The sequence below is a fragment of the Corticium candelabrum genome, chromosome 9 (genome assembly GCF_963422355.1).
Source record: "Corticium candelabrum chromosome 9, ooCorCand1.1, whole genome shotgun sequence".
NCBI lineage: Eukaryota > Metazoa > Porifera > Homoscleromorpha > Homosclerophorida > Plakinidae > Corticium > Corticium candelabrum.
This window is the reverse complement of record NC_085093.1, coordinates 1367734-1384244: the sequence shown is the minus strand read 5'-3', so window position 1 is coordinate 1384244 and position 16511 is coordinate 1367734. Positions and strand designations below refer to the sequence as shown.

Below are 16511 nucleotides of genomic sequence, written 5' to 3'. Positions count from 1 at the left end.
CGTCTAAAAATCTCTACCCAGTGCAGGTTTTCTGTCTTGCAGGCCTAGGGGTTAATTAACCGGTATATATCTAATATAACAGTTTGCTACAAACTTTAATTAATTATAAAATTAATAATTAATTGATCTAATGATTAATTGATCTTGGAAATTAAAGTAAACAATTTAGAGAAAAGTTGCCTAGTTTAGTGGGTGTGTTCAGCTCACGCTGTGTTTGCTGATAAGTCCAAGTGTCTCTGTGTGTGCATGTGGGCGTGGAGGTGCAAAAGTGAATAAATATAATGTCAATTGTCATGCTCACGCCTTAGCGTGCGCTCGAGAATGTAACACTTGTCGTCACTTTGCCGTGTCTTCGTCATATGTTGGTCGCTACATCGACTTGCATAGAACAATGGAGCGCACAGGTGGCGCATTCTTCACTCTTATTGTTGTGTTGCTTCTAATTGCTCCAAGCGCTTCGAACCTCCATCGCAAGCAGTCTTTTTATTCTCGGAAAGTGACGCACGACAGTTTCAGTCCAAACGTTGGTGTTCCTGATAGATCTTCTAGCGCTATAACAACATGGGTATTATCTCTCTTCTCGGCAGCTCTAGTGGGTCTTACAGGAATATTTCCGTTGTTTATTCTCGATATCGACAAAAAGACGGATCGGGGACTCTCGAATACGCACAAGACGCTGCTAGGATTTGCTGTCGGCGGATTGCTCGGTGATGTTTTCCTGCATCTTCTGCCGGAGACATTCGGGAGATTGGGAACGAACGATTGGACAGCACAAATGCACGGGGACGAAGACCATGTCGCTGTGGGATTGTGGGTGTTGGCAGGATTGCTCTGTTTCATGCTAATAGAGAAGTTGATGGCTGAGACGGAAGAGACGGAAAAGGCGGATGAGAAGTCAGACTGTCATGAGGAGGCGGAGACTGAGGGCGAACAGTTAGTGTGCAATGGGACAAGAATGAGAGACAATGTGGAATGCAACGGTGTAGGTGTAACGCCTGATGGTGTGATGAAAAGCAGTGGACACGACGTGAAAGAACCTCAGAAGATTCTTGTTAGTGGCTACTTGAATCTGGTTGCCAACTGTACTGATAACTTTACTCATGGACTAGCCATCAGTGCTAGTTACATGGTTGGCACCAAAGTTGGTATCTTGACGACTGTTGCCATACTCCTTCATGAGATTCCTCACGAAGTGGGCGATTTTGCTATCCTTCTCAACTCTGGTTTTGATCGTTGGTCGGCCACTAAAGCTCAGATGGCTACAGCAAGTGGGGGCATTGTTGGAGCATTAGCTGGTCTTATTGCTGATGAGGCGACAGACTCTACTGCATGGATACTTCCTTTCACTGCAGGTGGTTTCATCTATATTGCTATGGTAACCATCATTCCCCAGCTCATTAAGGAGCAAGATCCAATGCAGTCAGTTCGACAGCTGGGTGCTATATTGACAGGAATTATAGTGATGATGATGGTATCCTATGTTGAAGATTTATAATTTCCTTTGATGGATTGTACAGTACGTCTCACTAGAAATATTTTCTAATCGAATCAGTAGACATATTCTTCCTTATGACTATGACATATCCGGTATGACAAAATAGTAACTGAATTTGGTCAGTACACACTTGTATTCCCATTTACACGCATGGCTAATGAATTAGCTGTTACTGGTAAGATCAGTATCCAGTGTGAGGTCGCCTTGATATCCATCTCTATTGATGTAAACACTGCCCTTCTCTACAATACTAACTGACTAGGTAACCAATGCAGAGTAATAATCTAAACACAAGCGAGTTTAGAATTGATATTAATTAATAGACATTACAGACAAGATCAATTTTTCAGGTACTTTAAGAAATTCCTGTACTGTTATACATGCATAACAGAGTACACACTGTTAGGTTATCTACATAATTATACAAACCAGTAATTTGAAAGCAATTACAGAGCCTGAAGTGTGACCAGTTACGGCTGCAATAATAGCATCATGGACTTCCACAAAACTCAATTCATCAGTTCAATTTCAGCCACCTGTGTTGACATGAAGAGCCATGCTCAAGCACAAGAAAACAAGGAGCTCTTAGTCTGATCCTGTTTCACACTTCTTTTTACAAAGTTTTGTAGTAATTATGATAATTCTGATTGCACATTCACAGCAGTTGATTTCACTGACTGATGGATTCCTATATAATAATTAAGACGTGACATCAAAACACAAACTAATGATAAAACACACAATTAAGCACCTTCAGAATACTTTCAAGCAATACCGTTGTCTGTAGAGCTAACTCTTGACTCTTTGCATCTGGATCATGGCTTAACACATCTGATATTTTCAATGTTGTTACTTGTTAATTAATTTCAAAGAAAACATCGAGACCAAAGCCCATACATTACCTTCTAACCATGCATGAGTCTCAACTAGTTCAGACTGCAAGTCTGACAGCAGAACAGCAGGAGGGAGACTGCACAAGACCATACATATGGCATACAACAATGCTTGTCGAACATATCTAATCAAGTAGAACAACCAACACTCATAATATATCTCCAACTCATTGTAATTATCTTAATTAATTATGAAAACCATACTACATTAAATGTACCCATTTTACTATAGCCTCATTATAAATCATTCTCCCTTCTTCCCATTCTACAAGAAAAGACCTGACAGTCACACCAGACAACAAGCACACAGAACACACATAGTGATGAGTAAGTGGATAGACAAATATAAACAAACTAACAAGTAAACAAAAAACGACAGACTTGTAAGTGGGCAAACATTTACCTTCATAGAAAGACAAATGGACAGACAAGCAATGAACAGGTGTACAAGTGATGAGCTCAAAGCAATTAGCATATATAGTGTACCTCTCTGAATGGTAACGAATAGCAAACACAAATTCCATCAGTGCAATCGCCATTTGTCTAGCTGCCTATATAGACATCAAGAATTAGCTGTTTTCAAGTTCAACTGCAAGCCATTATTGACAAACAAACTGGTGTATTGGCAGAAGCATGCATGATAACCGCCAGTGTAGAGATAAGCCGTCCTAACATCAAGTGATCTTCACCCATCATATCAATGGTAGCACAGCAACTGTAGCAACAACAAATAAATAATGTAAAAAAGACACAACTGCAATTAGATTTAATAACAAGCACAAAACAAATCTGACATATAATCAGTAATCAGTCAGGTTGTTTGGGGGATAGTATCAGTAAAGGTTGATGACTTCATGTTATTCAGTGGCCACACTTATTAACATCAACACCACAAATTTGGTTTACAAGTGCAGTGCAGACCCAACGCCTATTCTTAAAAATTGTTGAAGACATACAGTACAAGTATGTTGGGTAAACTGTCTAATTACCTTAGCGACAACTAGCTATTCAATGCGCATGTCCTAACAAAAATTATATGAGTACAACATAGCATGTCACTGTGCTTAGTGTTGACCTGCCTTGCAATTCCTACCACTCACAGTATCTCCCTATTTGTCATATGCTCTTGCTACCTTAGACCATTGTATGGTAAGTCCATAATGGAAACCACCAACTGCAACAATATCACAGCCTGCCTATCAAATGAATTCTAATAACCTGTCATATTTTTCCATAAGGGGAAAAAAGAAGAGACCAGCAACAGGACCAAATCGATTGGGAACAGGTTGAGGTAAAGATGTAGATGGTCCCTGAAAAAAACATTTACACTATTGAAACAGCTTCCCAAATGTACGTTACGATGCAACCTTGACAAATCTCCTAGTTTTAGCCTCTACTCTTTCTCTGATGATTTCCTGCCAATTTCTGCTCACAGACGATTCCTTGTGAAGTTCTCTAATAAGTGGCACAACATTGTGCGCTTGCTCTTGATTACTACTTTTGTTTGGAATAGACAGCTCTGTAGCAGCTGAAGATAAAACCTAACACAGCTCATATCAACATCCAAGCTCAAAACACGACTTAGAAAGAAAAGTATTAGAAAGAACGTAAGCACGGTATAGTGGTATCTGTCCAAGTTTAGTAGTCATGTTAATGGATGGTCTTACACATTGCAATGAGCTGTATATAATTTCTTCACTTGCTTGTGCGAGTACATTTTGTCACACACGATACATAACTGACCTACCTCCAACATGTCCAACCGTTGCCTCAAGTTGAAGTTTCTTTCATAAAACTGTTTTGTCAGATAAGGTACAACCTGCATACATAAATCATGAGTATACATGCACTACAAATGTGTGATGTATGCAGAAAAACAACGAGTGTCATGAGAGCAAACAGTAAAATCTATCAAAAACGATACTTTTGTGCAAACTTACACAAGATGCAGTTTTTGAATAATAATGTTTAAATACTGTTAGTAACAACTGCAGTAACAATACTCTAAAATGACATAAAATCTAGTATGCCTTTGCCCAATGTCTTGTCTTAGTAAAGTCTTTAATAGTCTCTATGCTTAAGCACATTTCTTACATGCATTTGGTATCTACCTTTATCAGCAGTTTCATTATTGATGAGACATATATTATATAACAGATCTAATTTTTAAAACAAAACTGTCCCAGTGAGAATAATTAATATGACTTGTACATGTAGCACCGTACACTAGAAACTATATGAGTGACAAATATAAACCTGCCGAGGACAAAGAACAGTTGCTGCAACCATTGCATTGTGTCTGAGAAGGAAGAACCCATCTAAGGAGTATGTGTCTTGCATATGAAGTAATATCTTGACCAACTCCACAGCAACCTACAAACACAGCTTCTTAATGCTATTACAGGCATTACGGCAAGTAGAAATGACATGGTACTCACCTCATCAAGGTTGTCTGGCTGAGAGCGAATGACTTTTTCAGCTACCAAGAGAGATGCCTCAGTGCGATCTCGATCATCTTGGCAAAGCAATCCTACAAAAATCACATACTCATCTAAATTACCTAAATACCTTAAAATAGATCACATTTTTTAAACTGTTTCACATTTATTCCAGAATACATTTGTTAATTAACTCAAGTAGCTACACAAAATCCCATAAATATTTCATTCTAAGTCTATCTGAGATCACTGACCAAGTCAACCTTAAATGTTCAAGTTTTCTAAACCACAAATTCCTAAACTACATTGATCCTTTTCCAGTCATAAATACTAAAAATGAATGAATCCAAATTACAAAAAACAAATATGAGCACAGCTTATGTAAACCAAACACAATTTTTATTAGATCAATATTTAAAGCATGGCTTGCTAAGACAGAACCAAATGCCCTTAGGCAAACAGCTCAATTAATTTCTCACCAGTCACCACATCTCTAAGATAGACAGGTCCCTTCCTCTGGAAATCATGACTTTCATCAGGTAAGGCATATGGCTGCAAACCATCATCAGAGTCATCATCACTAAGCAAAGACGCCAAATTAGACTACAATACATTGCTCTTAGAGTCTATGACTTTGCTGGCATTGTACATAGTAGGCTATTACTGAGGAAATTGAATCACTCAAGACAAGTCTTCCCAGCTATTGTGATGCTGCTGAAGAATTGTACATTGTACCTATACCTTAATTCAATTACGCTAATTCTCATTACACTACAGAGACAAGGTGCAGAAGAAGGCAAATCAAGTTTTGTGCTATCCTTATAAGTGTCTTGCTCATTGTAAGATTTGATACCATCTACCATAGGTGTAACAATTTGTATACAGACTTTGTAAACCATTGTCTGAGTTGTCATAGAGGCACTTACATAGTGATAATACCAATGTTCTAGAAGATATAACTGAAAAGGGACAAGTTGGTAAGATTCAATGAAGACCCCAAAAGTAAGTAGCATATCTCCAATTCCTCTAAAAATTTAGACCATACTAAACTCTACCAGCTGCCTGTCCTGTGCTTATACCGAAATTTATCTGTAACTGTCTTTGTTCCATCTATCCTTCCTTGACTATTTTCATAGTTCCCTTGCCATACAAACCATTTTATCTATAACTTTTCATCTATCTAGTTGGGCAGCACAATATTGATCTAATGTTGTACCTGTCACCATTAGCTGGTTTCATATCCACAGGCAATTCTACACCTGGCTTCATTTGCTTCTCCTGGTCTTTCTCCACACTTGAAACCTCATCAGTACTGGCTAAGTACCTGCAGACATAATAATACTTCAATATTCATAACACAGAAAGGGCATCCTCTGCCACACTTCTTCATGTCTTCAAATGAGCCACACAGTAGTTTCAACAGCATAACATCATCATCAACTTCATACTGAAATGCACAACTAAATAGTAACTCTAACAATATTTTACATGCAACTGCTTTGCCCCACTTCAAACTCTAATTTCTTTCCTGAAGAATCCAGTAGTTTAGTAAGACACTCTCCTGCTACTAAACCTAGACGACGCACTTTCTCCACAGAGCATTTGAGGTGAGAATGAACTCCATGAATAAGCTTCAACAACAAGGCTGAAGATAATGACAAAACATAACTCAAATCTTGTCAATTAAATGTGCATGTCTACGAGCCCGTCAGTTTCTTCCCCCGTTTCTCTGTTTGTCTTCTGTCTGCTCAAGTCTGATGTCTCAATACACAACCAATTCTTTTGTTTTACGTTTCAGTTGTTCCTAGTTATGTTTGTCTTCTTTGTTGTCCACTTGTCTGTCTACTGTAATTCCTGTGTGTTATCACGTCACCATCTGTTTAGTTAATAGTTCATGTGCCCACCTTGACCATGCTCTTCTACATTGTCCTTTGTTAAACACCTTGTCAAAATGTGAACTGCTTGTGTAATATAAAAGTGCTGCTCATAGGATGAATGATTGAGAGCACTGGCATCACCCCATACATCAATTACCTTCATGAGGGTCTGCACAGATCAAACAGCAAATGTCCATAGCAACTGATCATCTTCTGTAACAAAAAAGATGCAGTACTTCAATCATCAACTGCCTCCTAGTGTCTGATCCAGCCAAGTAGAAAATAATGTTGAGAAGAACAGAAACCTACAACATCAATGCTGATAAGACACAAAAGCTTTACAACAGAGCTCTAGTAAAACACACAAGCAGACACACAACATAAAGAAAAGAACAGACAGGCAGACAGATAAACAGAACAATTACAGTTCAAAGAACAAATAGACACACAGACTTCAAACTCTAACAAAACTTCATATATAAAATATACCTTTGAATAAAATTGAGTCAGAATAAGTTTATGAGTCAATAGAAACTTTACTTTGCTGCTAGTTAGAACGACATCTCCTACTAGATGAGACACGAGACACTCCTCACCAAACGATCTAACAAACACCCAACTTCGCTTCAGCATACACAAAACACCACTTCAGCAAGACTAAACAACAAACGGGTTAATCTTCGTAAGCAATGAAGTAATGATGCTCTCTATGTAGCAGTCGGGTCCAACTGTAAGAAATCTTTGACAAATGCGCCGCCATAAAGGATCTGACTGGGCAAATGAAGCGAAGGAAGGTAGTAGAACAGTCATCATAGCATTTGAATGGCCTTGCAAACATGCCTTCCCAAACACAGCATTTGCAAATACCAGACTGCAATCATGACCATCTAAACAGCAAACATAAAAATTACCAGTATGGACTTTTACAGTAAAGCTTTCTTTAGTGTTTAAATTGGTACAGTATTTTTAAATTCACTTGCCATCGTGCTCATAACAGTTTGTTATGATGGCGGCAATGTCCTAAGTTACTGTAGTAACCCCTTGCACATAATGCATTATTAGCATTTGAAAATTGAGTTTCTTGATGTTGTCAGTGAAACTACTGATGCAATCACTATATTCAGATACTGTACACTTAAACTACACATGCACACACATGCACACACATGCACACACACACACACACACACACACACACACACACACACACACACACACACACACACACAGAAACACTCCATAATTCTTTTCACTTTAAATGATACCTTTCATGTTCTCATATGTAAACCGAAGGACATCCAGTATAGATTCAGCTAGTAGTTTGTAGTATTTTGCACAACTCAACTGAGACCTACACCAGGAATGTCGTTAAACAGTAACACAAAAATACAACGTACAAAGACCATGCGATTGATGTGTAATTCATGATTGTATTGTGTTGTGTTGCATTGTCTAGAGGTATGACAAACTACAAGTATAGCCAAAGCTGTTCTAGATGACATCCTACAACAAAAATGCTTTTTAAAGAGTCCAACTATTTCCTGTTGAAATTCTCCTGTCCAATTCAACTCAATATGGTATTTACTATCTTAACTCAGTTACTTACTGCTTCCACAAGGTATGAAACAATCATGCCTGGGATCACCGTGCTAACTATGGATTTCTCCCCTGCCTCCTGCCTTTGTCATTCCAAGCAACACTCTGAGAATGCAACCTACTATTTTAATTATATATATATATATATATATATATATATATATATGTATGTATGTATGTATGTATGTATGTATGTATGTATGTATGTATGTATGTATGTATGTATGTATGTATGTATGTATGTATGTATGTTTTAGAAGTTGTACCAACTTTTAATAATAACAAAAAAAAATGTATGTATGTATGTATGTATATACCTTTCTTGTATGTTTACTTGATTGGCCGCTATATCTGGTAGTGCTACTAGCCTTGACATCAATTTTTCATCGAATCCTGACAAATTTCTCTGCAAATTTCTCTTCTCATTCCCATCTACTACCAACGACGTCTTCCCTTTGATCAACTCACTCATTCTTCCCCTAGACAGCCAGCTCTCCAGCAATCCAAGTGCTGTTTTTACTGCAGTCGTGTGACTGTCGGGAAAAAGGACAGTTGATGAAATCAGACTACTTGTTGCTGTGTGGCATCTGTTTACCTGTCTGATGAAAGTGACTTCGTTAGAACCAAGAACGAGTCCTCGGCCGGACCACGCATAAAGAAAACAGCAAGGCAGTCTTGAAGCTTCCTGTACGACTCGTCCGTCCACCTTGCAGTCACATCTCTGATGAGATATTCGCAAAATTCAATGTAAAGTCTTCCAGAAAACTGGCGCGAAATCGCCTCGTTTGTTTCTATATGATCGTGTAAATATGTCAAGCTTTCTACTGTCTGTTCAATCTCCTTTGCCCGTTCTATCTGATTTTTGACGTCTTTGAGCAGACAGAGAACTTCCGTTTTCACTAACGACATGGTCACATCCGGGCAATTAACAGAGTAGGATTATTGTGGTTATCCGGGTAGGTATTCAGCGTGAGAGTGGACATGCCAGTGCTTTACTTGGTGTCCCCCTCGTTCTAACTACATCGTTTTCTCTCGCGAAAGCGCAATGTCAGAGTCATACGCACGAAACGGATCCTCTCGACTTCGTCTAACACGTGAGCTGGAGCCGATGAAAGTCGGCACGAGGAAACTTGTTCAAATTTGTCTCCATCTTGTTCTTCTAGTGCTCTGCGCCAAGAACTTAGCTAAGCGAGATCTTTTCCGTTAGTCAGATGGTGTGAAGACAAGAAGGAGAATGTCAATGGTTGCTGTTTTTTCTTGCAGGTCTGCCTGACCCTTTTGCTCGCATCTGCGTGGATGGCAGTTCGCAGAGTCACTCAACCGAGCCAGTCAAGGCGTCGCTCGATCCCAAATGGAATCAACATTACGACATGTGAGTTTGCTTTCTTTCCTTACCAGGCGTCTAATCAGGATGCAGTCGTTTGAATGACAAACGGCTTGCGACGTTCGAGCGCCGTCACGTCGTTTCATAACAGTAGTAGGCGAGAGTTGGGCTAGACTCTCAGCTCTCGGCCTCGTTGGCGATTGCGGCAATGGCTTCGTAACGAATTCCTCTCTTGTATAGCTATGTGAGTCGTGCTGACAGCATCACGATCAGCGTATGGAATCAAAAGAGCGTACACAAGCGTAAAGGTTTTCTCGGCTGTGTCAAGTTGCTTGCGTCAGCGATTCAACGTCTGAAGGATACAGGATGTGAGTGAGAGGAGGAGTGCTGCTGTAGTCTGACGTCGATCGAGCGTCGATTTACGGTCTGTTTGGGTTATAGACCAGCGACTGGATTTGTCTAAGGATTCGGAAGCAGACGACGACATTGTCGTACGAGGACAAGTAGTCGGTGAGGCGTTATACACCCTTGTTCGTCGCCTTGTGTGATGTTTCTTGAGTGCAGGACAGTCGAGCGCGATTATATCATGCGGCCGACAGTCTGGGCGACACCCAGTTGCTAACTAGGAGGGTTTCCTACCATGCCGCGAGCCGTTTCCGCTTTATCCGCACATCGTGTGTACGCGACCGTCTTGCTTTTTGGGCGATTCTGTGGCCGCATTTCCGGTCGGATGTCGTAGAGTGGGCGGGATCTGGTTGTCTCTTCGGACGATTTATTTATTGTGTTGTTGTATGTTGCTTGTGTTTTGCGTGGGAGAGTGATGAGGTAGATGTCAGGTGTTGTTACGTCTGTGTTTGTTTGATCCAGTGAGCGTCTCAAGTTCTGAACACAATGAACGACTTCAAATGCCAATTAGCGATCCCAATGAACTGCCTGAAGGGTAAGTAAGTAAGAGATTACTGTAGGACTAAGATAGAACAGTGTGGCCATTTCCATATTCCAACCAATAGATACGTAGATGCCATTATCTTTCTATAGAGGTGATGCTTGTATGTCCCATCTCTGACATCAACAGGGCAGTTCTAGCTGGGTGCAGTGATTAGTGCATGCTTGTTTTTAGGTGATAAATGTCCAACAACAGTTCTATTTGATCTTTCTGGTGGATATCATATACGTAGGTTCTGGTTAGCTGAGTCATGTTTGTTGATTTGTGTGAGTGGATCAGGCATGACTCACACATAGTTGCCATGCATTGTTGGTCTCTGGTCATTTGTTTTTTTTATGTTAATTAATGGTTTATTGCACTTTGTGAAAGAGAGCTGAGTACACTGTAGTAAGGCACAACTACACAGTTAGTTCTTTCTTTTATTTTTACACTGAGGATTTTTATGAATATATCTTTCTGTTTAGCATAGTTATTGTAATCTGGTTAGATTAATTAATAATGTGCTGTGCAAATTACTTATGTAAGTTTGCTTGGAAGTTTGAACTAAGATGTTTTAGTGACTCTTTGATTGAGATTCTTCTCAGAGGGGCAATGTTAGCGTTCATAGTCATATGGTTTATTTTAGTGAGAAAACATTTTTTTTCTTTTTTGGTGTTTCTCCTCATCCTGTTATTTTGTTTTGGCTTTTCTGTCTTGTGTTGTCTTTCCAACATGAGCAGGCAAAAGTACATATTCATGCAAGCAGTGTGGTCATCATTGGCAGTAGCAGTTCAGTGTATGAGGAGTTGAAGGAAGAGTTGTCTTCTCTTTTTGGCTTAGGAACTTGATTGTAAGGCTAACTGAGACATCAACAATTATTTCAGTCAAATTTAGCCTTTGTATGTTTGTGCTTGTGTATCAGTTTGTTTATAATTTATTTGTTTGTGCTTCTCCTGTTTGCCTGTGTAGCACTTTGACATTATAGAGAATAGAGGAGAGGAGTTTTATAATGGTTTGCTGGCTGGACTGTGTAGTTTGTAATGTCTTGTCTGATATGCAGATGGGAGGAGCGTCGTACACCTGCAGGTCGTGTTCATTATGTGAACCATGTGACTCGAACAACACAATGGGAACGGCCAACTCGGTCAGCGTATGAACTAGCAACAACAAATTCAAGATCAAGACGTTCAGCTCCTCATCTAGATATTTCTAGGGCAGATTCTCCTTCAACCACTCACTCGTCATCTTCTTCTAGACATCGACTGATCACTCCAAATCGAAGTGCATCACAGTTGAATGGTTATTCTGTGTCATCAGCTGCACTGTCTGCTCTCGCACCTTCAGTGAGTGGCTCATCAAGTAATAGATCATCTTCACGGCATAGAAACTACATGAATAGGTCAGCTTTGCATCCTTTGCCGTTGCCAGAAGGATATGGTTAGTAGTACAGATAGTCGTTTGCCACTGATGAGTTATTGTTGTCTCGTTGTCTAGAACGACGTACAACACCTCAAGGTCAAGTCTATTTTTTGCACACGGGAACGGGCGTGAGCACTTGGCACGATCCAAGAATACCTCGTGACTTTGCTGTTCCTGAAGAAGAACTAGGAGAGTTACCAGATGGATGGGAGGTCAGACACACGGCAAATGGGAGAATATATTTTGTAGACCACAACACAAAAACAACACAGTTCACCGATCCAAGATTAGCAAGGAAGTTACCTCAGTAAGTGCTTTGTTGATAGAATTGTTTGTTATACCTTTGTTATATTTGTAACTATAGTAGGTTGCAAAATTTTTGTGGTGCTGTTAATATTTTGGACAGATCTTATTGGGTGTAGGTTAATCTTAATTAATTGAGTTTTCCTTTATCTTTAGACTGCATGCAGAAGGTCAACTCCCAAAGTACAAAAGAGATTTAGTTCAGAAAATGAAGCGTTTACGGTCAGAGTTGCAGTCACAGCAACCACAGGTACATCTTGTTTCCTCACACCCAGTGATCCGATAAAGGACAGATGATCAATTAATTAGTTGGGGTATCTGTCTAGAGTGGTCATTGTAAGATTGAGGTGTCACGAGAAGATGTCTTCGAAGAGTCTTATCGTCAGATTATGAAGATGAGGCCAAAAGATCTAAAGAAACGACTAATGATTAAATTTAGAGGAGAAGATGGCTTAGACTACGGTGGAATAGCGAGGTTCTTGTGCAGTCATTTGATTTCTTTGGCCATAGATTTATTTTGTGTTGTTTGTTTGTTGTTTGTTGTGCAGGGAGTGGTTATATTTGTTGTCTCATGAAATGCTTAACCCTTATTATGGGCTGTTCCAGTATTCAAGAGATGACTTATATACACTCCAAATAAATCCCAATTCGTCTATTAACCCAGAACATCTATCATATTTTCATTTTGTTGGCAGAGTCATTGGAATGGCTGGTAAGCTGTCAGTTTGTCAGTTAGTCTAATATCTGTCTCTGGTTGTCTGTCTGTTTGTCTGGTTGTCTGTCTGGCTGGCTGGCTGTCAATACATATTTCTTATACAAGACATTATTACAGTCTATGCTAAGAATCAGCAAGTTCTAAGAGAACTGTCTGTCTGTTTGTCTGTTGGTTCGTCTGCTTTATCATGATTGTTTGATCTTTATCTACTACACCAACTGTTGTAAAACTGAACTATACGTGCGTGTGCGCGCACACACACACACACACACACACACACACACACACACACACACACACACACACACTAACAGGTAATTTTAGTAAGGTGGCAGCCAGCACTTGTCACCCTTGCAATGAAATAGAACTGGTGCCGGTGGCGTAGGAAATCTGTCTCACGGAAATTGGTTTCCTCTTAAGTTCCTTCCTATTCATCTCGCCAATCCGGATTTAGTGGGATATTATCATCTTGTAGACGCCAGCCAATGAATTGTGTCACGGGTCTTTAATACTATGCATGGTGTCTGAAATAGTGGCAGGTGTTGGCTCTGGAGCAGGCCACATAGAAAAGAGTTGCTTTTATCTTGAAAGTGGATCTTATCCATGTGGTAAGCCATCAAAGTAGCCATAGGCTTTAGATATTAGTGCTATGTGGCACTATGATTATACGAAAAATCTAACTGATGTTTCAGTTAGGCATTGTGGTAGAATCAACTTTGGTAGATTTAGATTTGTTAGAAAGAATATATTAGAGATTGCTTGAGAGCGTTTAGTTAGTCTCAGGGACTTGTTGAGGTACTACAAATGATAGGTAAATTGCAGCACTTAGGTCTTGTTGCAATGCAATCTCTTTCAACTTGACCCTGATCGTTCTTGGATCAGATTGACGGGCGTCGTGCTGTGGCTGCGGAGGCTTCAGGTGCAAGTCGAACGACTGGAGGAGCGCCTTGGCGCAAGGCACGCTCGTTCCCGGGGAGGGGCAAAGGTCGACGACACCGTGATGTTGCCCGAGACGATGTGATACCCTCGTGAATCAGGCAGGGGCGGCCGGTGGCCGTTCCTGCACCTCTCTCCTCAGTGGTGCACGGCCGGCGTCCCGGTGGGGCGCTCCCAATACAGCTTTCTGTGCATGGCGTGGTGAAGGGAGCCGCCTCGATGGCGTGGGATGCATTCTGTGACGTAGTCCTCAGCGAAGGTGCTATCATCATATTTGTTAGATAAAGAGCACGACAACATAGCAAATTATTATCATAATATAGGAGGACAGACTTTGGGAGGACTGTTGTAGGCAAGATGGTTTACTGAGGCTGGTATCATAGTAGACTGTCATGACCGGGTGGACATTCTGCTGTAACAGATAGACTGAGTCCTTAAGATCAGCTATCAGATCAACACGTTAGCAAATTTTGAGTATATGGTGTTGAATGGGCTATGTGTAATTTACTAAAGCAGACAGAATGAGAGGAAACTGGTTTTTACAGAACCAGTCTCACTAAGCTTATCTGCTGCATTCATGTCACATGCCAATTAACTGCTGTGGTGGTCATGTACTTCATAGAATAATGAAAATTGAATATTTTTGCTGTACAGTATATGTCATTCTGGGACTACGCACTGGTGTGTAAATGTAAAGGATTGCTTTTGTGTGTGTCGAAACGTTTGCTTTCCCTCTAAGTTGTAGTTTGATGTGATTTATGGTTATGAGATTTTGTGTTTCCATTGTGTTGTAGTATTTCATGGCCATTATATTGATGGTGGGTTTGCACAACCATTCTACAAGCAGATTCTTGGTAAACCTAACACATTAGAGGATATGGAATTTGTTGATCCAGAGTACTACAACAGTCTCACGTGGATGCTGTAAGTGTATTGGAATCTTAAGTTAACTGCTAGACAGACGAGGACAGACAGATAGCAAGCTCAAAGTTTGGGAAACAGACAGACAGGAAGACAAACAGACATACAGGAAGATAACCAGACAAACAGAGGGAGGGAGGGAGGAATGAGCTTGTCATTATTAAATTTTTCTGACTGTAATTGTGTTGTATTGCTATTTTGTAGTGAGAATGATATTACAGGTGTCATTGATTCAACATTTACAGTACAACATGAGGTGTTCGGTGAGATGAAGACGTTTGAGTTAAAACCTGGAGGGTCAGATATTGCGGTTACTCAAGAGAGTAAACGAGAATATGCCAAGTGAGTAATCGTATATTGAGGCATATGTCTACCTGTGCTTACAAGAAACTGTAGAATGGCAATCATATTTTTTGATTGGAAAATCTTAAAATGCAATTGATTGTAGACTGTTGCAGATATTTTGTTCATATACGTGTACATCAAGGGATGAGCTTTCTTGTAGTTTAGTGTATTGTGCTATGTGTGTAGGTTGCTGGTTCAGTGGCGATTTCGTCGAGGCGTTGAGAAACAGATGCAGGTATTGATGAAAGGAGTTCACGAGTTTGTTCCTCCGCACCTCCTGAAGTTATTCGATGAGAGAGAATTAGAAGTAGGCGAAACAAACAGTCGGTGTTCTTGTCATTAGGTATTACTCATAGTGCTGCTGTCTGTTTCAGCTTGTGGTTGGGGGTTTGGGTAAGATAGATCTCGACGACTGGAAAGCCAACACGAAACTAAAGCATTGCTCGGCGGAGCATCCTGTAGTGAAGTGGTTTTGGCAAATTGTGGAGAGCTATGATGAAGAGAAGCGTGCACGATTACTACAGTTTGTGACTGGTTCATCTAGAGTGCCTCTTGAGGGTTTCAAAGCACTGCAAGGTTCAACAGGAGCTGCTGGTCCAAGGCTATTTACTGTACATCTTGTTGATGCTAGCACAGATTTACTTCCCAAAGCACACACTTGGTGAGAAGAAATACTATAGAAATACAGACAAACAGGCAAATAGACAAATGAATAACTTACAGATTGTAAGAAATACAGTAATGTGACACGTAGACAGACAAGCAGCGAAATGACCGAGTAGTGGCAAATGTCTGGGTAGTAAAGTAAATGGGTTGTTTTGTTGTCTATTTGGTTTTAGCTTTAATCGTCTTGATATGCCTAAGTATGAAACATACGAGAAGATGTATGAGAAGCTGACATGTGCTGTTGAAGAGACATTGGGGTTCTTGGTAGAATAGTTAATTATGTCTTGGTCATTGGATTTCCACAGTCTATCAAATTGTCACAGTAGAGTGGCGGGATTTGTACAGGGATTTTTGCTACTATTTAAGTTAACAATAGTCTCTAGATTACATTGGCATCTAGCAGATTGAGAAACTGGACAGTTGTGGTGATAGATATCTGCTTCTATTCTGTGAATACTCTAACGCTTCTCCTCTTACTTGAATGTTTGGTTGTGTTTTAATGAAATACTCTAAAGGGAATGAACAGTGTCTTTACTTGGAGATGTAGTTTTGTCTTGTGATGGATCATCGCCTAAATCCCATTGCATGCAAATGGTGCTAAGCTGTATGGCCTTTACTAGTAATTGAAGCTGTGTTTACTCGGTCGCTTCCACAGCTA

At 40.1% G+C, this 16511-nt stretch overlaps 3 protein-coding genes across 3 annotated transcripts; 2 read left to right on the top strand and 1 right to left on the bottom strand.

Moving 5' to 3' along the window:
- The first annotated feature begins 321 nt into the window (after nt 1-321).
- Nucleotides 322-1662, top strand: LOC134184273 (zinc transporter ZIP13-like). Its single transcript, XM_062651919.1, has one exon. It carries the CDS (start codon nt 392-394, stop codon nt 1493-1495), a length of 1104 nt encoding a protein of 367 aa, XP_062507903.1. The 5' UTR covers nt 322-391; the 3' UTR covers nt 1496-1662.
- Nucleotides 1658-9215, bottom strand: LOC134184272 (telomere length regulation protein TEL2 homolog). Its single transcript, XM_062651918.1, has 21 exons — nt 8895-9215; nt 8617-8832; nt 7969-8054; nt 7374-7590; nt 7193-7307; nt 6940-7008; nt 6731-6872; nt 6335-6471; nt 6209-6273; nt 6043-6150; nt 5306-5406; nt 4827-4918; nt 4645-4761; nt 4136-4207; nt 3756-3929; nt 3607-3698; nt 3004-3103; nt 2875-2939; nt 2398-2513; nt 2247-2326; nt 1658-2183 (listed from the first exon to the last, which is right to left on the bottom strand). The coding sequence occupies exons 1-21, from the start codon at nt 9206-9208 to the stop codon at nt 2166-2168; spliced, it is 2496 nt and encodes an 831-aa protein (XP_062507902.1). The 5' UTR covers nt 9209-9215; the 3' UTR covers nt 1658-2165.
- Nucleotides 9216-9251: 36 nt separating this feature from the next.
- LOC134183997 (E3 ubiquitin-protein ligase SMURF1-like) lies at nt 9252-16393 on the top strand. The gene is made up of 16 exons (XM_062651596.1): nt 9252-9393; nt 9463-9501; nt 9563-9671; nt 9864-9991; nt 10065-10133; nt 10491-10563; nt 11609-11985; nt 12043-12274; nt 12427-12520; nt 12597-12745; nt 12819-12982; nt 14716-14845; nt 15047-15184; nt 15374-15494; nt 15562-15848; nt 16027-16393. Exons 1-16 carry the CDS (start codon nt 9345-9347, stop codon nt 16124-16126), a joined length of 2259 nt encoding a protein of 752 aa, XP_062507580.1. The 5' UTR covers nt 9252-9344; the 3' UTR covers nt 16127-16393.
- The last annotated feature ends 118 nt before the right edge of the window (nt 16394-16511 follow it).

Bases quoted from the DNA above. Each gene is read 5' to 3' on its own strand.
- LOC134184273 (XM_062651919.1), top strand. From the start codon at position 392: ATGGAGCGCACAGGTGGCGCATTCTTCACTCTTATTGTTGTGTTGCTT.
- LOC134184272 (XM_062651918.1), bottom strand. From the start codon at position 9,208: ATGTCGTTAGTGAAAACGGAAGTTCTCTGTCTGCTCAAAGACGTCAAA. The intron at 8,055-8,616 runs GTATATACATAC...TTCCTGGTGTAG, and splicing joins CAAGTAAACATACAAGAAAG to GTCTCAGTTGAGTTGTGCAA. The intron at 2,327-2,397 runs GTAATGTATGGG...TGAAAATATCAG, and splicing joins GACTCATGCATGGTTAGAAG to ATGTGTTAAGCCATGATCCA.
- LOC134183997 (XM_062651596.1), top strand. From the start codon at position 9,345: ATGTCAGAGTCATACGCACGAAACGGATCCTCTCGACTTCGTCTAACA. The intron at 9,502-9,562 runs GTTAGTCAGATG...TTTTTCTTGCAG, and splicing joins AGCTAAGCGAGATCTTTTCC to GTCTGCCTGACCCTTTTGCT. The intron at 15,185-15,373 runs GTGAGTAATCGT...CTATGTGTGTAG, and splicing joins AGTAAACGAGAATATGCCAA to GTTGCTGGTTCAGTGGCGAT.